The sequence below is a fragment of the Dendrobates tinctorius genome, unplaced genomic scaffold, assembly GCF_039654945.1.
Source record: "Dendrobates tinctorius isolate UK_male_01 unplaced genomic scaffold, ASM3965494v1 ptg000081l, whole genome shotgun sequence".
NCBI classification, from domain to species: domain Eukaryota; kingdom Metazoa; phylum Chordata; class Amphibia; order Anura; family Dendrobatidae; genus Dendrobates; species Dendrobates tinctorius.
The window spans coordinates 13,240,884-13,264,796 of record NW_027361749.1 but is presented as its reverse complement, the minus strand read 5'-3'; the positions used below and the strand labels follow the sequence as shown (position 1 = coordinate 13,264,796).

Genomic DNA, 23,913 nt, shown 5'->3' with positions numbered 1-23,913 from the left:
TTCTAAGAGATACTATACTGGAGTATCTGGAGAAGAATAACCTTATGACCCAATATCAACATGGGTTTACAAGAGACCGTTCCTGTCAGACTAATCTGATAAGCTTTTATGAAGAGGTAAGTTCCGGACTGGACCAAGGGAATGCAGTGGACGTGGTGTACATGGACTTTTCAAAAGCTTTTGATACGGTGCCACACAAAAGGTTGATACATAAAATGAGAACAATGGGGATAGGGGAAAATATGTGTAGGTGGGTTAAGAGCTGGCTCAGGGATAGGAAACAAAGGGTGGTTATTAATGGAGCACACTCGGACTGGGTCACGGTTAGCAGTGGGGTACCACAGGGGTCAGTTTTGGGCCCGCTTCTTTTTAACATATTTATTAATGACCTTGTAGGGGGCATAGAGAGTAGAATTTCAATATTTGCAGATGACACTAAACTCTGCAGGGTAATTAATACAGAGGAGGACAATTTTATATTACAGGAGGATTTATGTAAACTAGAAGCTTGGGCTGATAAATGGCAAATGAGCTTTAATGGGGATAAATGTAAGGTCATGCACTTGGGTAGAACGAACAAGTTGTATAATTATGTGCTTAATTGTAAAACACTGGGCAAAACAGTCACTGAAAAAGACCTGGGTGTATGGGTGGACGACAAACTCACATTTAGTGGCCAGAGTCAAGCAGCTGCTGCAAAGGCAAATAAAATAATGGGATGCATTAAAAGAGGCATAGATGCTCATGAGGAGAACATAATTTTACCTCTATATAAGTCACTAGTGCGACCACACTTAGAATACTGTGTACAGTTCTGGTCTCCGGTGTATAAGAAAGACATAGCTGAACTGTAGCGGGTGCAGAGAAGAGCGACCAAGGTTATTAGGGAACTAGGGGGTCTGCAATACCAAGACAGGTTATTACACTTGGGGTTATTTAGTTTGGAGAATCGAAGGCTTAGGGGTGATCTTATTACAATGTATAAATATATGTGGGGACAATACAAAGACCTTTCTAATGATCTTTTTACTGTTAGACCTGTGACGGGGACAAGGGGGCATCCTCTACGTCTGGAGGAAAGAAGGTTTAAGCATACTCACAGACGCGGATTCTTTACTGTAAGAGCAGTGAGACTATGGAACTCTCTGCCATATGATGTTGTAATGAGTGATTCACTACTAAAATTTAAGAAGGGACTGGATGCCTTTCTTGAAAAGTATAATATTACAGGGTATATACACTAGTCTCCTTAATATTGCGTTGATCCAGGGAGCTAGTCTGATTGCCGTATGTGGAGTCGGGAAGGAATTTTTTTCCCCAATGTGAAGCTTACTGTTGCCACATCGGTTTTTTTTGCCTTCCTCTGGATCAACATGTTAGGGCAAGTTAGGATAGGATATGGGTTGAACTAGATGGACTTAAAGTCTCCCTTCAACCTTAATAACTATGTTACTATGTTAAATTTAAGGCTAAAATCGCGGAACAAAATTGTGTGGGCTCCCGCGCAGTTTTCTCCGCCAGTGAGTGAGGGCAGATTTTAATAGCCTAGAGAGGGACCATTGTTTTTGCCCCCCCCAGCTAAAAAAAAATCTGCCCCCAGCCACCCCAGAAAAGGCGCATCTATAAAATGCGCCTTTTCTGGCACTTGGCCTCTATTCCCATGGCTTTTAGCAGTGGCTCATAAGCCATGGGAAATAGTAAAGGGTTAAAAAGAGACAGACACACACACACACACACACATTCATTAATAATTATTTTTATGAAATAAATACACAAAGTTTTTGACCAAATGTATTATTCTGCCAATCCAAAAATAGCCCTTGTTCTGTAAAACAAAATTAAAATAAAAGGCCAACAATATACATACCTCTCCGCCATTCAGTCAGGTCCCCTGCTGCAATCCATCACAAGGGGTTAGCTAGTTTTCAACGGGGACCGGTGCTAATGCTACTGGCACTGCTGTAAACCACTGCAGAATTAATTAAATCATGTCTGCACAGGCGCCCCGGCTGACCGTGGATGAACTCATTAGCGTGGGTAAGTTTCTGAACTTTTTCCCACGCTCCTGAGTTCACCTCTGGTCAGCCAGGAATCTGGCACCTGCGCAGTGAGCATCTATAACTGCACCTGACCTCAGCTATAGTGAACTGCGTGTGGGGAGCTCAGCTGGCAGGTCAGCTTATCAGACGCTGCTGAGGGAGGAAAGAGGAGGAGGGAGATGGGGGCAGGCGCAGCTATAGATGGAAAATTAGGAAGGGGAAAGGGAAATTTGTGCTCACCAAAATAGTCCTGTAAGCCGGTCGTGCCTAGGGATCAAATGGCTGACCACCATGTGTTGCAAACATGAAGAGAGAAGGAAGATCCGGCACTGGAGACTTGATAAAATCCACGATAAGTTTTATTCACATATTTTCATGATAAAACCATAAAGGGGAAAACAGACCCCCCACGCCTGACGCGTTTCGAACCTTACACCAGGTTCTTCCTCAGAGACATGAAACAGAACAGTTCACAAAATGATTATAAACATTCCTAATCAGCAGAGGGACTCCACACATGTGTATAATCAAAGAGGCAGACAACTAAGCCATCAAATCACTGGTGGAGTCACTCCCTTGCAAGAAGAAAAAAAAAAAAAGGAAAAGACCTATACAACAATGGACAAGACATAGAATAAATAAAAACATGTGCAATACACACGTATAAATGCATAAATACATAGCAACTATCAAATGACAAGCAACAAAAAAAAAAAAACACCAAAAATCTCAGCACTCAATAGAAATACATAAGATCATTTCTATAATTTAGACCTTGCGGATATCGTGCATCAAGCGCAAGTATCCAGAAGGCTTCCCGACAGTGTAGTAAATGTTCCCAGTCACCCCCTCTGGGGGGTTTCAATACCCGTTCTATTCCCTTAACTTTGAGACTGCATAAATTACCCTTGTGTATTTCAAGGAAATGTTTGGACAAGCCAGACACAGTCCTACGACTGGACATAGACTCTGGATTAGAAGCGGTGATGTGCTCACTTAGTCTCCTCTTCAGGCTGCGTGTAGTGCAGCCAATGTAATATAAACTGCACAATGTGCACTCTGCCATATACACTAAGTGTGTGGTGTTACAATTCATGTAGGTTTTAATTTTGTAGGTTTGTTGTGTACTAAAATTAACAAATTTATCTGTAATATCCATATAGCGGCACAAACCACACAATTTTTCACCACACTTATAATTGCCCAAGTAATTTAACCACGTAGGTTTAGTGCAATCAGACAAATACAATGAGGGGGACAAAAAATGACTCAAATTTTTAGCTCTCTTTGGAACACACCTATGTCCACCAGCCAATATCTGCGATAAGACTGGATCTTGATGCAGTAAGGGAAGATGTTTATTTATGATTTTAATAACACCCTTGTAATCTGAACTGAAAGCGGTAGAAAAAGTGGGAATATTTTTATTTTGATTAGTGTGTACCATGTCATTCTGCAATAAACTACTCCTAGTTTTGTTATCCACTTTCTTAATAGCCCTATTTAACATCCAGTTCTTATAACCCCTTTTTGATAGCCTGGTGCAAATTTTACGACGCTCGGATTCATAAAGAGCGTCATTAGAGCACGATCTTTTGGCACGGATTAATTCACCCAACGGTAAATTTCGTATCACATGTGGCGGGTGACAACTATCCGCATGCAATATGGCATTACCACTGGTATCTGGTATCTTTTCTATATAGGGAAGTATATATATTCCCCGTTTTGACATCTCCCATAATTTTAACATCCAGATATGTGGCACAAATGCCATGTATTTCGTGGGTGAATTTAATATTCAAAGAATTAGTCCCAATATACTCAAAAAACTTGGCCAACTTATATATGTCCTTTTGGGAGAACAAATATATATATACTATGGATAATCCCTATTTAGACAATGTATTGTGGTGGGGGAGATACATTGATGACGTGATCCTATTGTGGTTTGATCGTTGTGATGTATCTCCCTCTCCTGGCATGCTTAAGTTTTTTGAGTATATTGGGACTAATTCTTTGAATATTAAATTCACCCACGAAATACATGGCATTTGTGCCACATATCTGGATGTTAAAATTATGGGAGATGTCAAAACGGGGAATATATATACTTCCCTATATAGAAAAGATACCAGTGGTAATGCCATATTGCATGCGGATAGTTGTCACCCGCCACATGTGATACGAAATTTACCGTTGGGTGAATTAATCCGTGCCAAAAGATCGTGCTCTAATGACGCTCTTTATGAATCCGAGCGTCGTAAAATTTGCACCAGGCTATCAAAAAGGGGTTATAAGAACTGGATGTTAAACAGGGCTATTAAGAAAGTGGATAACAAAACTAGGAGTAGTTTATTGCAGAATGACATGGTACACACTAATCAAAATAAAAATATTCCCACTTTTTCTACCGCTTTCAGTTCAGATTACAAGGGTGTTATTAAAATCATAAATAAACATCTTCCCTTACTGCATCAAGATCCAGTCTTATCGCAGATATTGGCTGGTGGACATAGGTGTGTTCCAAAGAGAGCTAAAAATTTGAGTCATTTTTTGTCCCCCTCATTGTATTTGTCTGATTGCACTAAACCTACGTGGTTAAATTACTTGGGCAATTATAAGTGTGGTGAAAAATTGTGTGGTTTGTGCCGCTATATGGATATTACAGATAAATTTGTTAATTTTAGTACACAACAAACCTACAAAATTAAAACCTACATGAATTGTAACACCACACACTTAGTGTATATGGCAGAGTGCACATTGTGCAGTTTATATTACATTGGCTGTACTACACGCAGCCTGAAGAGGAGACTAAGTGAGCACATCACCGCTTCTAATCCAGAGTCTATGTCCAGTCGTAGGACTATGTCTGGCTTGTCCAAACATTTCCTTGAAATACACAAGGGTAATTTATGCAGTCTCAAAGTTAAGGGAATAGAACGGGTATTGAAACCCCCCAGAGGGGGTGACTGGGAACATTTACTACACTGTCGGGAAGCCTTCTGGATACTTGCGCTTGATGCACGATATCCGCAAGGTCTAAATTATAGAAATGATCTTATGTATTTCTATTGAGTGCTGAGATTTTTGGTGTTTTTTATTTTTTTTATTTTTTTTTTTATTTTTTTTTTTTGTTGCTTGTCATTTGATAGTTGCTATGTATTTATGCATTTATACGTGTGTATTGCACATGTTTTTATTTATTCTATGTCTTGTCCATTGTTGTATAGGTCTTTTCCTTTTTTTTTTTTTTTTTTTTTTTTCTTCTTGCAAGGGAGTGACTCCACCAGTGATTTGAGGGCTTAGTTGTCTGCCTCTTTGATTATACACATGTGTGGAGTCCCTCTGCTGATTAGGAATGTTTATAATCATTTTGTGAACTGTTCTGTTTCATGTCTCTGAGGAAGAACCTGGTGTAAGGTTCGAAACGCGTCAGGCGTGGGGGGTCTGTTTTCCCCTTTATGGTTTTATCATGAAATTATGTGAATAAAACTTATCGTGGATTTTATCAAGTCTCCAGTGCCGGATCTTCCTTCTCTCTTCATGTTTGCAGCTATAGATGCTCACTGCGCAGGCGCCACATTCTCAGTCCTGCTGTGTGAATACATCATAACACACTGCGGGGTGGGATCTGGGACCTCTGCAACATGTAGGCGCGATAGCCTGATGTCAGTTCCCGGGCAGCAGCGTGCACTGCTCATGCCCGAGAAGTGTTGGTACAGCGCAAGCGCGGGGTATGTTACGGCAACACAGGCGGCGGCGCACAGACGCAAGAAGGGGATGATGGATGGCTGGGAGGCGGCTATTACAGGGGGAGTCACCATACCTATGGTACTCAATACAGGTATGGAGAGCAATTTATAAAAGTCAATATTTCAGTGTTACTAAGGATCAGAAACATAAGAGCCATCTTCACAGAATGCAGCCTTAGTGCTGCTGAAGGTGGCTCTTTTACTTAAAAACGCCCTGGGGGATGACAGGTTCTCTTTAAAAAACGGATCTGTCGAAAAAACGGAAGTAACGGATGGAAAAAATGATGCGACATATCAGTTTTCGCCGGATCAGCTAGCCAACAGATTGTGACTGATGGCAAAAAACTGATGTGTGAAAGTACCCTTACTCCTATATTACATTTCTCCTTTTTTATTTTTTCTATGTCAGTAATTTGTTCACATGACATATAGAGGTTATGCTGTGATTCCCTGCGTATCTCTCTGGTAGTCTGCCACGTATACAGTAGTGTTCAAAATAGTAACAGTCTGAAATGACTAACCAGTTTAATTAATTTGGTATAAATTATATTACCATATGTCAAACTATTTACGTGATATGCAGGTTTTTGAGTCTGTGTATTAGAATAATTAATTGAAAGTGGGCGTTTTCAAAATAATAGCATTGTGGAGTTCAATTAGTGAGGTCCATCATTCTGTGAAGAAACCGGTGTGAATCAGGTGCCCTTATTTCAGGGTGAAGCCAGTGTATGTCGTACATGCATTTCTCCTTGAAACCTTGAGAAATATTGGGCGTTTGAGACATTGTTCAGAAGAACAGCGTGCTTTGATTAAAAAGTTGATTGGAGAGGGTAAAACTTATAAAGAAGTGCAGACAATGATAGGCTGTTCAGCTAAAATGATCTACAATGCTTTAGAATGGAAAGTGAAAGCAGAGATGTGGACGAAAATGGAGACTACCATTCAAATGGACGGAAGAATACCAGAATGGCAAAGGCTCAGCCGATGATCTTCTCCAGGATGATCACAGACAGTCTCACGTTACCTGAGTCCTGTGACAGTTAGAAGACGCCTGTGTGAAGCTAATCTCTTAGCAAGAAGTCACCGCAAAGTCCCACTGTTAGAAAAAAAAAAAAATGTACTGAAGCGGATGCAATTTACCAAAGAATACATCAGCTGGCCAAATGAGAAATGGAGAAACATTTTGTGGACTGATGAAAATAAAATTGTTCTTTTTGGGTCTAAGGACCACAGACAATTCGTCAGACGACCCCCAAACTCTGCATTCAAGCCACAGGACACTCTGAAGCTCTGAAGACAGTGAAGCATGGTGGTGCAAGGACCATGATATGGACATGTTTACTTTACTATGCCGGACCTATTTACCGCATACCAGGGATCATGGACCAGTTTACATATGTTAAAATAATTGAAGAGGTCATGTTGCGTTATGCTGAAGAGGTTATGCCCTTGAAATGGGTGTTTCAACAAGAAAATGACCCTAAACACACCAGTGAACTAGCAAAATCTTGGTTCCATTCCAACAAAATTGAGGTTATGGAGTGACCAGCCCAATCCCCGCACCTTAATCCAATAGAACGCTTGTGATGTTACATCAAAAATTCAGTTTCTGAGGCAAAGCCAGCAAATGGCAAAAAATTGTGGGATGTAGTCGGAACATCCTGGGCTGGAATAACAGGTGACAGAAATTGGTTGACTCTATGCAACATAGATGTGAAGCAGTTCTAAAAAACTGTGGGCATACAACTAAATATTAGGTCAGTGATTCACAGGAATGATAAATCCACAAAAAAGTACATATTATGAGTTTGTAAAGACAAATGCAGACACTGCTATTTTTTAGAACATTTTTTGTTATTTTCTGTAAAGTAGTTAATTATGTACATTTCTCTTCATAAGACTTTTCTCCAGGGGTTGACGCACTCATGGTTGCCATACCATTCCCCCATGGATACATTATAGACCTCAATCTTGTTTTGGATGCTCTTCATCTCGCCTTTTAAGTCGATTAGGAACATCTTGCCGTTGCATCTCACCTGTGAGGTGACTTATAACAATTATCTCCATCAAGCAGGTTTCGAAGCTGACTGCCCTGTGCTGTCGCTCTCTTTCCTTGTCCTTTATTTGGACGAGTTGATTTTGCAGCCGCTATCTTCTTTTCTCCCTAATGTGTTTTCTGCTTTCCTCCTTTTGTCCTTTGCCCTCTCATCCTGCTGACAGGGCTTTGCACAAGCTGGATGTGGTCAGAGCTGCGTGGTGCTACTTGTCTGTCACAGCTCCATTTATACATTTGGATGCCTTGCCACCTCTAAGGCAAGCATTGCTCGCTAGATTCGATCTACCATTCTGGGAGTGTATCAGGATAATGCCAGGCCAGTGCACCTCCATTCAAGGTTAGGGCTCACTCTACTTGGGCTGTGGGAGCCTCCTTGGCCTTCTATCACTAGGCATCTGTTCTGCAATTCTGTAAGGTGGCTACTTGGTCATCTGTTCACACCTTTTCTAAGTTTTTCAGAGTACATACTTTTGTATCATTAGATGCAAGGTTTGGCAGGAAGGTTCAGTAAGCGGTACTCATTCAGGCGATGGCCTGAGTGAGGACGATTCTTACTGCTACCACAGGATGACTTTTGCTATTCAGCACCCCAGGGACTACTTTAGTCACATGATTTCTGTGTCTCCCAGTGAAGCGCTCGAAAAATTAAGATTTTTGATTTTTACTGTAAAAAAAATTCTCGTAGACTTCATTAGAGGACACATTCCCTTGGTTGCATTCTGGACTGCATTTACATTGTTTTCCTATCGGGGTGATTGTGCTTTTCTTTTGTTCTTTTGCTTCTCCTATTCCTTTTTCATAAAACTGAATATTTTAGTGCTTGTAGGCTAGGGAGAATCCAACATTTTTTGTTGAGGCATTTTAGTGTCAACAAACTTAAGCCATGGTTCCTGTGTTCCCCAATAAAGGCTACAAAAAAAAATATTTTATAGTAAGTACCAAAAATGTTCACTTTAATTTTCATCAACACATATGGAAAAGAGGCAGGATTAGTCCGCAGGGTTGTTCTTCCCCCAGACCCATCCTGTCTCTTCTAAACACTCCTCCCTGGGCATGATTCACAGCCTCTTTGTTATATGACGACTTGCAGCATGTTGCATGCATGCATGTCAGCAGTCATATGCACACGTGATAGCATTGTGGCTCTCAATCATGCCAGGGGAGGCATCTGAGGTGGGAGTAGTCGAGGGGCAGAGACATCCCTCTGGGTTAGTCCTGCCTCATTTGCATATGCGTTGCTGCAGATTAAAACTTTATTTTTAAAACATAGCAGCATTATTGTGCCACTTAAGTGTCCATTAAATTACAGGATTTGGCATACAGTATGCACTGCTGTTGTAGCGGTTGTGAACACACTTCAACAAAATGTCATCACTATAGAGAAAAAATGAATAAGAGAAAAAAGCAATGGAAAGATTAACAGATATACCACACCCATTTCTTTCTTGGACATCTGTTTGCACTTTTTTTGTTTTTTACCATTATATGATTGAATGCCTTATTGCTGACCAGGTGACCAAAACCCTATTCTATGGCCTAGAGCTACACGGTCTAATTATATTATAGTTAATTATATTAGAGCCAAGTAAAGGGCCTGTCACACTAATCGATATCGCTAGCAATATCGCTATAACGTCACTGGTTTTTGTGACATTATAGCGATATCGCTACTTCTGATACTTACCTCCGACCGGCTCCCCCGCTGTCTGTCGCTGATCGCGCGAGAACGTCCTGGACCTTTTCTCGTCGTCAGCTTCCTGCTGGGCTTCCTGTGGAGAGACGAGCGTGGACGCGGGTGGGAGGACGTCAGGATCGCCTAGTGTGACAGGTAAGTAGCGACCCCCGACCCCTGCGAAGTCGCTGGTGAGATCTGCCTGTGTGGCAGCTCAATAGCGACCACTTAGCGATGCACCAGCGATCCTGACCGGGTCATATCGCTGGTCGGGATCGCTGGTCCATCGCTAAATGTGACAGTACCTTAATATTTGTCCTTTAAAGTGGATATCTCAGTAGGATTAACCTTCCTAAACTGCCTATATGGACAGGCAGGTCATAGAAAGTTAAATAAAATGATAAATCAATCTCTGTTATTCCAGAGAAATCCTCATTTTCCCTAATTTGTAAATGAGCTGCTAAAATCTATGGGTTGGACACAGATCTGCTTGAGAATCTGCCTTTAGGGCTTATTTAAAGGTATCATTTTTTTTCAACTTTCTATGACTTGCATAACCATATAAGACTGCTCAGGAGTTTGATTCTATTGGCGGATTCTCTTCAAAGCTTCTCTAGTACTATAGTCTTCATGTCACAGCCTTAAGCCCCCGTCACAAACAGCGATCTCGCTAGCGAGATCGCTGCTGAGTCACAAGTTCTGTGACGCAACAGCGATCTCACCAGCAAGATCACTGTGTGTGACACTTATCAGCGACCGGCCCCCCTGCCGGGTATCGCTGATCGTCCTGGAATGGCCTGGACATTTTTTGGATCGCTGGTCTCCCGCTGGCTAGCACGCATCGCTGCGTGTGGCAGGCGGGAGATCAGCGACGCTGGAGCTGGTAACCAAGGTAAACATCGGGTTTCTAAGCGCCGCGCGGCGCTTAGAAACCCGATGTGTACCTTGGTTACCAGCTCACTGCATCAGCGCGCTGGTTTCTAACATACACAGCGGGTAACTAAGCGACGTGCGTCGCTTGTTACCCGCGTGTCGCTGGTGCTGATCGCTGGTGAAGCTGTCTGTTTGGCTGCTCACCAGCGATCATGTAGTGACACACCAGCGATCCTGACAAGGCCATATCATTGTCAGGATCGCTGGTGCGTCGCTATGTGTGACGGGGCCCTTAAGATAGGGGCAATCAGTTTCTGATTGGTGGGGGTCATGCTTCAAAACCTCTGATGTGGTGAAAGCAATCGCCTTCTAATGAGTTTTCATGGCTGGAATTAATAGGCAAGTGTGAATTTATTTTTTTGTCCTTTTTTTTCTTTTTTTTTTTTGTTAAGACAAGTGCTATTTATCGGTATAGAATAATTTTTGTGCTGTTGATTTGTATTATCCGATAATTCCAACTTTATCACAGGTTGCTGCTGGATTTTATAAAAAGTGTCTTGGTTTCTTGAATTCTGCTGTGAGAAAAGCTGAAGAAGAAACACAGTCTCATTCAGAAGACTGGACTGGTAACAAAGGAGTCATCAAAGCTTACATGACGTTGGTGGATTTTTGTGACACCCATCTTAGGAAACTAGAGGAAGGCTCAGCAGGTACCAGTGTTCTTTAAGATGTAATTGAATTTTGTGATATGTGATAGGTACTTCCAGCTCTGAAGATGTTGATTCTCTTCCTCTTCAAATTACCCTTGTTTATTGGAAGGATGTTCACCGTACCTACAGATTTCGATGATACAGGCATCTATTGCAAATGGTAGTTGCAGGTTTCCGTCGATAATTCTCGCATTCTTGTTTTAGTTCTAGTCGTTGCTTAATACAATCCTCCTATAAGATCACATGTATGATCAAGCAAAACAAGCGTTAGCGTTGTTGATGGGCATTTCGGAGGAATAGTTGTCACCAAATAGAAAAATATTCAGGATTGAGAGTCCTCAGTGGTTGATACCTTTTAATGGCTAACTGAAAAGATGGTAACAAATTGCAAGCTTTTGGGGCTACTCAGGTCTCTATATCAGGCATATAGACTAATACAAAATCTGAAGTCACATAATTATACACAACACTTCAGAGAAATAATTCTGTGTTTCTGTGCTGTGTTGTGTATAAATATGTGATTCTTCAAATTTGTATTAGTCTATATGCCTGATGAAGAGACCTTGTGGTTGTTGTTTAATCTTTTTTTTCAGCGCAAACATATCATTAACTCAAAACTGAAATTAAAGATTAAACAACAACCGCAAGACGGATTTAATCAACCAAGGTATCATTTTAATCAGTATAACGACGCTGACCTGACACTGTGTGTAAGTTACTGTGAACAATCCTGCTGACAGATTTTTGCTACGTAATCTGAAGACACCAGGAGATAGAGGGTGAAACACAGAATTCAGGAATGTGTCACATGTCCAAGTGCTTGCTACTGTTTACTAATTGTGAAGGATTTATCACTAAGAGATTAACATTGCAGGAGTAGTTGAGTTCAGCAACGCCCCCTCCTCCTGTGATAAGCAGCTCCTTGTCTATGGACTTTGTACATGAAGAGCCTTGTGAGGGCGGAGATAGCGTTCTCAGCTCTGCATCTTTCTAAATCTAAAAGCTTTGATTGTGTCAGAACGGCTGCACCCAGTAAACTTAAGGGGGTTTTACACTAAGCGATATCGCTAGCAATATCGCTAAAACGTCACCGGTTTTGTGACGTTATAGCGATATTGCTAGCGATATCGCTATGTGTGATACTTACCAACGACCGGCTCCCCCGCTGTCCATCGCTGATCGCGCGAGATTGGGCGGCTCCATTTCTCGTCGTCAGCTTCTTGCTGGGCTTCCTGCTGTGACGACGAGCGACGCATGGAGGCGAGCGGGAGGACGCCAGGATCGCTGTGTGTGAAAGGTGAGTATCGTGCGCTGCGTCGCTGCTGAATCGCTGTGAGGTCTTTCTGTGTGAAAGCTCACCAGCGATCATTTAGCGATGCACCAGCGATCCTGACCGGGTCGGATCGCTGGTCGGATCGCTGGTGCATCGCTAAATGTAAAAGGGCCTTAAGGCTGGAGTCACACATAGCGACTTACCAGCGATCCCGACAACGATATCAACGTGTCAGGATCGCTGGTAAGTCGCTATGTGATGGCTGGTGAGCTGTCACACAGACAGCTTCACCAGCGATTAGCACAGCGACGCTGCGCGCGCGCGGCATCGCTGTGTTCGTTAGCGCTGATGCCATATTCATGTCAAAAATAGAATTAAAATAAAATTGTTATTCTCACCTTCCGACGTCCCGCGCAGCATTCCCGCCTCTCTCCATGCTCCCGGTCCCAGTAATCCTTTGCGAGAATTACAGCGATGACGTCCGTTCTCGCGGGATCACGAAGTCTCGCGGTCATTCTTGCAAAGCATTACTGGGACCGGAAGCGTGGAGAGAGGCGGGAAGACTGCGTGGGACGTCGGAAGGTGAGAATAATAACAATATTTTTTATTATTTTACAGCTGATCGCTGGTCTCCCGCCTGTCACACGCAGCGATGCGTGCTGGCCAGCGGGAGATCAGCGACAAAAAAAATGTCCAGAGGTTTCTTGCAGCGATCACGATACCGGCAGGGGGGCCGGTCGCTGATCGCTGTCACACACAGCGATCTCGCTGGTGAGATCGCTGTTGTGTCACAAAAGTTGTGACTCAGCAGTGATCTTGCTAGCGAGATTGCTATGTGTGACGGGCCCCTAAGTGACACATCATTGGATTCAGCTTCTCTTTGCTACCTCATCTGAGAGCAGCATAATGTAGGCAAACACCTGCTGACAAATTCCCTTTAAGTACTTAGATTGTTAAGATCTCCACAAAGGAGAGGTGAAATTAAAGAAAAAGAAAAAAAGTTTTATTCCGCTCTAGAGACACTGTTACATTGCATGTCCAATTAAACATGAAAATTTAGTGACAGATCCTGTGTAAATGTAGTTACTCGATGAAGACTAAAGGTAACACTCTGTGCCAGGCACAGTGTCCTATCATGTATGGGTTCTGCTTACCTTACCAGCGCAGTGTTAACCACACATGCTCAATATATACTTTTGGTATTTGACTATTATTATCTACTGATTAAGGTTCCAATCTTGGTACAGAGTCTGTTTCTGCAAGAAAAGTCAAAGGCTGTGCGCTGAACCTTCTAAATTATGCAGCCATTAGGGAAGCACAGGTAGGGGGTGATTTGGCCACATTGATAGCTAGACTATAGTTTCTAGTCCAGCTGTCACTGATGAGGCAACACTTGCCACCTGTAGCTGAGCCAATGGCCGCATATGTGCTTGGCACCCAGTGTACCAGGCAAGCATGATGCGCGTGCTGACTGTGGCCAAAGGTTGCTGATCCCTGACTGACAGGGAAAAAAAACACTAAAAGAATAAAACTAATGCTGTACCCTATGCAATTTTCTTTATTAATTGTTTTGGTCTTAATTGCAACTTTACTAGTGTAATAACTACAGCGCACTTTTAGGTAGTTTTCATATGAGCCAGGAACTGTCCTACGATTTTCAGGCAGAAATGTTCACAGTCATAGCATTTATAGACATAGACAGCAGGGTATATTCTGTCAACATATAAACGTGCTACAAATTCATTTTCTGCATTATTTTCACTGATAGTGTTACATGCCCAAGACTGGAAACCATTCCCTGAAATAATAGTGGATAAAATGATTAAGGCATTAAAACTGGAGTCTAAAGAAGCTCGATTAAGGTTTCCAAGGCTACTTCAGATTATTGAATTGTATCCTGATGAAACCTTGGACTTGATGACCAGAGAGGTGAGCCAGATACCACCAACAACTGAACAGACATGAAATGCAATGTAGTTTGTAGATCTATAGTTTTATATCTAGTGTGAAGAATAATGGGAGATATGATTTCATGCCAATCGTTTGTATCCTATGTGGCGTGGGATCATAAAACCAACAAACAAACGATACAAAAGTAGTTTGCATGCGCCGAAAGTACTATGTCCTGGAAGTATTTCGCTGTCATTTCTGTGTTCCAGGACATAGTTCACCGGCGCATGCACACTAATGCTTTTCAGTTTTGCCCGCAGTTGGGCAAAGCATACTGCGCACGCGCAACTGGAGATTGCAATGCGCATGCGAGAAATATGGACGAGAACTACAGAAATTACCTGAAATATTGCATACAGCGGCCAAGGAGGGGTAGAGGGAAGGAGCAAAAGCACCGCCCATCGGACCGGGCCCAACTAATTTACACACAGCGGGGGTGAAAGAAAAAAGGTATTTTTGGGTAATACATGGGGAGCCAGGGGAATTCAAAACTAGGTGGGGAATGTACAGAAAACACTCAATACAATGATATTTTTATCTGATAAGGTGAAAATGAGGTGACAGATTCCCTTTAAATACCTAAATGGTTTTTGGGGTATAGTAGAAATTTGAGCAGTTTTTATAAATTCACCTTGTACTGATTTTCAGGTTCGTGCTGTTCCATGCTGGCTGTTCATCGGATGGATAAGTCAAATGATGGCAATGCTTGATAAAAAGGAATCTCTAGCTGTACAGTTTATCATAGATGAAATTGCTAACTACTACCCTCAGTCTCTTGTGTATCCCTTCATTATAAGTGGACAAAACTATAACTTTGAAAATACGGTAGACGGACACAAGAATAAATCATTTGTGGAAAAGTAAGCAAATGGACAAATTGAGATTGAAATTTGATAATCTTGCATCCTTCATTTTCTAATCATGGGTTGTTAATGTTATTGCAGATTAGTCCCATACACTTCAATTTGTTATGTTTGTTTTTTGGGGGATTGTCACTGTAGAAAAAATATATTTTTTATATGATTATGGCATTACCAAATTTTTTATTGTTTTTTTTATGATGGTTAAGTAGTATTTGTTATTATGAATACAACAATGCAAATTCGTAGTTTCAGAATCGCCCAAAAATGCAAAATGTCCCTGAAGAATTACGGAATTATGCCATTCACTTGATGATCTAAAGCAAAGGTGGGCAGTTAATTTTCCTGAGGGAAAGCGCTCAACCTACTGGCTGAAAATAGTTATTATTATTATATTTGTTATTTTATATTTTATCACTTAAAGGGAATCTGTCAGCAGGTTTTTGCTATTTAAACTGAAGACCGCATGCTGTAGGGGTTAAATTCAGATTTCAGCAATGCCTCTCTTATCCAGCATCACTTCTGTTTGCTTGCAATGATTGTTTTAGCACCAGGAGCCTATTATTGCTTGGACACAGCAGCACATGCCTCCTGGTCCAGCAACTCCCCCTCCTGTGATAAGCAGCTCACTGTCTATAGACTGTGCACACTGAGAGCCTGGTTGTGGGTGGGGTTATCTTTCTCAACTCTGTTTCATGCTAAATCTAAAAGCTCTGTGTGAAAACTGCTGCACCCAGTAATCTAAGTGATACATTGTTGGATTCAAGGTCTCTTTTTTCTAAATCAGGCTGCTCTCAAATGTGAAACTGAGTCTGAGCTGAAAAATTAAATTGATGTGTATGCAAAATTTAAATGCATATGAACACATGACCTTTACATAGAGAAAACCAAAACAACCTAAAATAAAAAAGTAAAAAATAAATTGCAAAAATTGCATGAAGGTAGTAATAATAATAATAATGGTATTTAGTTAACATAATTTTGATCAAAATAATGTACAAGCCATCCCGCCACGTCAAAAATTTTGATCAAAATTATGTTAACTAAATACCCTTATTATTATTACTACCTTCATGCAATTTTTGCAATTTATTTTTTACTTTTTTATTTTAGGATATTTGTGTTGTGTTTTGCTCTAAGATGTGGTAGCAGAAACCCGCTGACAGATTCCCTTATTGATAATACATATTACAATAATGCTTATTGTAAGATCAATTCTTACATGTAGCAATTAATCAAAAACATATAATTTACTGCTGTTTATAAGGTCTATAAAAAGCAGGATATCATACTGCTACGGTTATTCAACCTTAAAAGGGTATTCACAAGCTGTGTCTTGAGCAGCCAAGAGCAGTGGTGTTTCCGTATTACTTGTCTCCAGCAGGGCAGGCTCTACGCCTTCAGTGACAGATTTGGTGAAGAGCTAAGGCCCCCATACATATTAGACTGAAGTTGTCCAAACTCGTCCATATCGAAGGGTCCGGCCGACAGTCTAAATGTGTATGGGGGCGTCAGTCGACTGATAGTCAGGAGAGATGTCGGTCACACATGTCCGATTTCGGGCTTCTGAGCGCACTGTTCTCTCTGAGATAAGTCGCCGGCTGACGTGTCATTTGATGGCTTTCTCCTAGACCACATAAGCATTTGGACAAATGAGCGCTTCTGGATATGGGAGTGTCGGCTGAGGTGACTGTTGTCTGAATGATCGGCCGAAACATTGTTCAGCCAACAGTCATCTAGTGTGTATGGCCAGCTTAAATTACAGATTAATATAACTGTAAACTTCAGCTGTGACACTTTCAGTTACCAGTGGTTTGTGCTAGGTCTACACTGCAATAACTATGTTTACACGATGAGATAACAATTTATTTGAACAAGCACAAAGCTCCAGACAGCAAAATCAGAGAACCATGATTAGACCTGCTCTGCTGGCCTGGTGAGGGAGGGGAGCAGAAACTGTTTTATTGAAATCAGTGAGCTGGAGAGAGGTGGCTGGTATGTTAAGTGTTAACCTCTATCCATGAACGGAGCTACTGTGCACATAGCCAGGGTCTGGAGGCCAAATTACCAATTACCAAATAAATCTCTCTTTACAGGAGAGTAAAGGTACTGTCACACTTAGCGATGCACCAGCGATATGACGCGGTCAGGATTGCTGGTGCATCGCTAAGTGGTCGCTAGTGAGCTGCCAAACAGGCAGATCTCACCAGTGACATCGCAGGGGTCGGGGGTCGCTACTTACCTGTCAGACGAGGCGATCCTGACGTCCTCCCGCCCGCGTACACGCGTCGCTCGTCGGCGCCACAGGAAGCCCAGCAGGAAGCTGACGACGAGAAACGGTCCAGGACGTTCTCGCGCGATCAGCGATAACCAGCGGGGGAGCCGGTCGGAGGTAAGTATCACACATAGCGATATCGCTAGCAATATCGCTATAACGTCACAAAATCAGTGACGTTATAGCGATATTGCTAGCGATATCGCTTAGTGTGACAGGCCCTTAACACCAGGGAGAAAGACCAAGTCACATGAAAACTTACTCATTTTCATGCTGTCTAAATAATTAAAGAAATTTTAAGAGCTTGAGAACACCCCTTAAGTATATTTAATAAGTATAAATGTACCTTAATCAACAGCTTCCTCCACACAGTATGATGCCCTCACAGCCCCCCACTCACAGTATGAGACCCCAAGAACCCCTCACACAGTGTGATAGCTCCCCCCCCACAAGTATGGAGTCCCTACAGCTGCACACATAGTATAAGGGCATCACACACAAGTATGATAACCCCACAGACCCTCACATGGTTCTATGGCCCCCCCCACATTCCACCACACAACTACCCACCTCACCATTTTCCCTCCAATACTCTGCTCCACTCTGCACGGTGTGTACTGAATTGGTAACTCCATTGCAGCCACTGAACAGACTGTTGCACAGGCTGAACAATGGAACTGAGAGCCAGAAGCTTCCTGTTCTGTCATTGTATTCACTGGTATTTGCGTCCTGAAAATCCAGATACTGGTGAAAGTGAGATGCCAGACGGGGTGGCCATGTGGTGTGGGATACCAATTTATCCAGCCAGTTTGCTATCCCTGCCCGTGGGCTGCACCAGAACAATCAAAAGACCTCGTGGCACACAGATCGCACTTTGCCCAGGTCTGATTTACTGTCATCTTTTTTTATTAGAAATGCAGGTTTTGAGATTCAATGGAACTTGGCCTACAGCTTTTTTCCATGTTTCTCTGATTCATTATTCTCTAAGAGTTGTTTCTAATTCTGCGCCTTTATACAAAATAGTAAAAGATCATTCAAATTATCCTATACGTCAAATCGCTCAGACTAATCTACCCTACCCAGTTCTATAAAAAGTTCATAAAGTGCTTGGCGCTTCCATTAGCTACAAGTGCAAATCGATATTCAAAAGAATCTCTGTCTCTGCAAACTCTAATTGTAGCTATTTCTTTAATACCAAAGCCAAGATCCCTTAGCCTGTCAATTATTGGCTCGTTTTACTAATATTGATACATTATATCGCAAAATAATAGCTAGCTGACTCAGAACATTTATCCTTTCCAACCTCTCAATATTGAGGGTAAATGTTGGCAAGTCTACATTGGGCATTTGTCATTTAGGCTGGAGTCACACGAGCAGATGCTAATGACTAGAGTTGAGCGACTTTGGTCGGATCGGGTTTCGTGAAACCCGAATGAAACAAAATAAGTTTCAGATGAAACTCGTCCGACTAGAGCAAAACAAAGTCGGAGTTTCGTCCGAAACCCGACCCCAATGCAAGTCAATGGGAAATAAAAGTCGGACGAAACTCCGACTTTTTTTGCTCTAGTCGGACGAGTTTCATCTGAAATTTATTTTGTTTCATTCGGGTTTCACGAAACCCGATCCGACCAAAGTCGCTCAACTCTACTAATGACACTCAGTTCCAGCTCTGCTGCGACCGCTGTGTCAGTGCTCTGTACTCTGATCCTCTCGCATGAGAGAATGGCAGCACAGGTGTGGAGGAGACAGAGAAAGTAATTTCTCCATCTCCTCCATTGCCTGTCTTGGCCTAAAGGTGACTGCACTGGGATGACATCCATAGACTTGTATGGGTGCAAGTGAGCCAAGTCTCTCTGACAATCACAGCATGCTGGGATTGTTTTCTCATGCCAAATTGACATGAGAAATGAATCACTGATCTGCACTGCCCCATAGTATAACACTGGACAGAGTGCTATCCAAAAAAACATGGCATAGCACTGGGCTGTTTGATACGCTCATGTGAGTGTGGCCTAATGCAGATGATTCTTTATTCTTCACGTCCAACCCATCCATCAGTTTTTCCTGATCTTTGGTGCCTTAAGCAACGACAAGACTGTTGTATATAAATAAAATAAATAAATTGTATGAATTGTGGCAATTGCCAGAAAGGAGACACAATTCCAGACATTTGTACTCCTTCCTTAGGCATTAGAAATTAACAAATGGATTCACAGAACCCGGTGCAGCAGCCAACTCATTAGTTTGTGACCGCAGGACAGGAGCATTGAGAACAGTGTAACGATTAGTAGGCCATGTGCTACGTCCAGTGTGCGTCACTCCGTAATGATGACGTCTCCCTGGAGATTCAGCATGTAGGACACTATTTGCAGGATTCTGATTTGGCGGCCAGAGACTACTGATGTAGCTGCAGGACCGAGGTCCTACCTATCAATTTGCTCATATCTAATGCCTAATCAAGTAGGCAATATAGGAGGGAGCAAACTTCAATAAAAAGAAAAAGCAATAAGGTTTGTCACTGTGCTTCCTTTTTGGCAATGGATACATTAGTACCGCGGATTCGAATAGAATAGACTTGTAGTTGCTTTGAGCACAAAAGATCTGGAAATGTTAGGAAAATAAGAGGGTGAAGAATAAAACAAATTATGTAAATTGCCAACCTTTTAGCATTGACAACATTCACTCTCGACAGATGGCTCTTAAGGGCCTGTCACACTAAGCGATATCGCTAGCAATATCGCTATAACGTCACAGGTTTTTGTGACGTTATAGCAATATTGCTAGCGATATCGATATGTCTGATACTTACCTCCGACCGCTCCCCCGCTGGTTATCGCTGATCGCGTGAGAACGTCCTGGACCGTTTCTCGTCGTCAGCTTCCTGCTGGGCTTCCTGTGGCGCGGACGCGGGCGGGAGGACGTCAGGATCGCCTCGTCTGACAGGTAAGTAGCGACCCCTGACATGTCACTGGTGAGATCTGCCTGTGTGGCCGCTCACTAGCGACCACTTAGCGATGCATTGCTAAGTGTAACAGTACCTTTAGAGGCCAAGCTAAACACTTAATTACCTGGATGTAAATTAAAGAAAACAATGGACAGCCCTGCCTTGGGCATGTCTGGATCTGTTTGACTGACTAGTCTCTACCTATGATGAAATATAAGAAGAGAGTTGTTAGTCTACTGGGGCGGGGAGAAGCCTTCGGCTGACTTGCCTCAGGTAGTCAGCCCAGACACACTGGGTATGATGAATCTTTTTTTTTTCCTTCGCCTCATTGGGGGACACAGGACTGTGGGTGTATGCTACTGCCGCCAGGAGGCTGACACTAAGTGAATGAAAAAAAGGTTAGCTCCTCCTCCGCAGTATACACCCTCGCCTCGATTGCAGGCGAAACCAGATCTTGCTTAGTGTCCGTTGGAGGCACCCATATGTTTTTGTTTTTTTTTTCCATGAAGATGAGACAGGGGTGAACGAACCCTATTGAAAGTGTCCGATCTCCCCAAACAAACAAAGGCGAGCATGTGCGAGTGTTGCCTCCATGTATCCTCTCCCGCAACGTGGGACATGATGCCAGACTGAGCCCTGACCACCCTAAGGTATCGAAACCCTAGGCTGTACAGAGGCCTAGGAATAGTCCGTGTGGCCCCCACTACATCACCAATGTCAGACTGCGGTGATGGAAGGCAGCGGCGGTCCCTCTCCTCATCCCCTATGGGAAGATGGAGCTAAGGTGCCTGCACCGTCCTTGATTTTTTTTTCAGCCCCCCCCCCCCAACCTGAGGCAGCTGGAGCTTCCAGGGATGAAGCGCGGAAGGAGGTGGGCTGGGAGGGCTCCTGTAGAACCACCGGTGTCGGCATTGCTGGTGGGCTCGTTTTTTCTGGCCATATCCTCGAGCTTCCGCGTAGTACGGGGTGCGCACCCACAGCTGTGGTAGTCGGCAGTGCGTTTCCTGCCCAGGCCCCTGTTCTGGAAGCTGGTCCTGGCGGACGCCGAAAATTTAGTCCCCGGCTTCTGCCGCAGCTAGGCTGCTGGCGGAAGTCTCGCCCTCCGTGATGCGTCTACTTCCGGCTGCCTGCCCCCGGAGTCTCGGGCAGGCGCCGAAAATTTAGTCCCTGGCTTCTGCCAGAGCTAGGCCGCGGGCGGAAGCTCCGCCCCATGACGTCACCGGAGGTCGCCTCTTCCGAGGGCCCGCCCACACGCTGAGGCGTGCTTTTTTGAAAAGAGAGCAGCTGTTTGGCAGGCTGGACGCCTAAGGGGATCCAGAACTGGAATAATTGCTACTCCTGAAGGAGGAATGCCACCCTCTGTGTTTGCCAGAGGCTAAGCGTTGTTTTTTTTTTTTTTTTTTGCACCCTCTCTCCCCCTCCCAGGCATATCACCTAGCAGGCCACCATGTCCAGAAAAGATAAGACGCATGCGTTTCTGTACGTTGCGTGCACCTCCTGTCGGTCCGCCTTCCCACATGCGCAGAATAAGCAAATTTGTGAAGCTTGTGATTCCGAACGTGCCCAGGAGCTCTCCCCTGTGACCGAGACCAGTGTATCTAGCCCCCCGGAATGGGCCCTGTCTGTTGCAGTCCATGGCATCGCTTACGAGAGCAATCGAGTTGCTTCGAGCCCCAGATAGGGGCAGGGATAGCGGCTCGCCTGTCTTAGTGGGTTCCTCCACCTCACAGGAGCTTCCGGCCTGCAGGGACCGCTCTCACTCCAGGCAGAAGCGGGGGAAATGAACCCACACAGCGTCTCCCGGTCCATCCGGTGCTTCGGCATCCATAACCTCTGCCTCTCACTCGCCGTCACCAGTAGTCGATAACGAGCAAAGCTCAGATTACGACTCGCAGCTTGATTTGGGTACTCCAAGGTACCGGGAAACAATTGACAGTCTCATTGAGGCCGTCAACCAGACTCTTGGGATGGAAGATGATTCCACCTTGTCCTCAGGTCACAAGGTGTCATTTAAGCGAGGGCATAGTGCAACAACACAGGGAACAGCCAGATAAGCGTTTCTCAGACAAGAAAGCGCTCGAAGCGAGGTACCCGTTCTCCCCTGATCTCCGTAAAAAATGGGCGGAATCCCCAGCGTTAGATCCACCCATGTCGCGCTTGGCCTCTAAAACCCTGTTATCCATACCTAGTGGTTCCTCTATCAAGGATCCCACTGACCGTCTCATAGAGAGCCTGGCTTGCTCAGTGTTTGAGGCATCAGGTTCAGCACTCTCCCCCTCGTTCGTGGTAACTTGGGTAGCAAAGGCCATGATTGCTTGGTCAGAATCATTTAACAGAGCCTTGCAGGGTATGGACCTACCAGCAGAGGTATCAGAGGTCGCAAATCAAATCACGTTGGCCGGAGACTACTTAGTCAATGCATATTTGGATGCGGCCAACTGTGCGGCACTCGCTACCGCAAATGCAATCTCCATTAGGAGGGCTCTACGGTTGAGGACATGGTGGGCAGACTCAGCTTCCAAGAAATCCCTGACTTCCTTGCCTTATCAGAGCGGTCGCCTATTCGGAGAGAAGTTGGATCAACTCATCTCCGACTCCACAGGGGGAAAGAGCAGTTTTCTCCCTCAGCAAAGGATCAAACAGCCGTTTCGTCACCAACTTCAGGCACGGTTTCGGTCCTTTTGCAACCCCGGGTGGGCTGCAGCGACCAGTCCCGCCGCTTTAGGTCGTCCCAGCCAGGACAGGGATCGGCAGGTCTCATATAGAACTAACCCATTGGGGAGAATGCATACCCACCAGCCCAGATCAAGGGGACCTACGGTAGATCCCAGAAATCTTCAGCCAAATGACTCGAGGCAATTTCAGGGCGACACCAGCAAGGTAGGCGGTCACCTACTTCGGTTTTGCCACGTCTGGCTCTCTGTCACACACGACACATGGGTAAGAGAGCTGGTGTCCTCAGGGTACAAGGTAGAATTTGTCAGGTACCCCCAAGATGATTTTTTCTTTCCCGTCCTCCCAAGCTAGTTGCCCAGGCAAGGGCTTTACTCTCAAGGCCATCGAGATGCTCCAGCACAACGGAGTCATTGTTCCTGTACCGGAGAACAAAAAATTTCAGGGGTTCTACTCCAATCTGTTCACGGTCCTCAAAAAAGACGGAGCCGTCAGGCCCATTCTGGACCTAAAGCTCCAGAACAAATTTATCAGGATCAGAAATTTCCGGATGGAGTCTCTCCGTTCAGTCATATCTGCCATGGTGCGGGGAGAATATTTGGCCTCTATCGACATCCAAGACACCTACTTACATATCCCCATTTTCCCCCCGCACCAAAGGTTTCTGCGTTTCGCCATCAACGGCCTACATTTTCAATTCGCAGCACTGCCCTTCGGGCTGGCCACCGCTCCCAGAGTGTTTACAAAGGTCATGGCGGTCGTCATGACCATCCTGCACTCCCTGGGCATAGTCGTCTTTCCTTATTTAGATGACCTCTTGATCAAGGGCC

The 23,913-nt window shown here is 43.9% G+C and overlaps 1 protein-coding gene across 2 annotated transcripts in view; it reads left to right on the top strand.

Annotated features, from left to right (window-relative positions):
• Window positions 1-23,913, top strand: part of PRKDC (protein kinase, DNA-activated, catalytic subunit) — a 503,687-nt gene that overhangs the window by 388,657 nt on the left and 91,117 nt on the right. The window contains exons 72-74 of one of the 2 annotated variants that reach the window (XM_073583775.1): window positions 10,928-11,108; window positions 14,150-14,310; window positions 14,980-15,191. In XM_073583775.1, the coding sequence (XP_073439876.1) occupies window positions 10,928-11,108; window positions 14,150-14,310; window positions 14,980-15,191 (554 nt within the window). Of the gene's footprint in view, window positions 1-10,927; window positions 11,109-14,149; window positions 14,311-14,591; window positions 14,776-14,979; window positions 15,192-23,913 lie in introns of those variants that run through there. The other variant, XM_073583776.1, reaches the window with a different exon arrangement.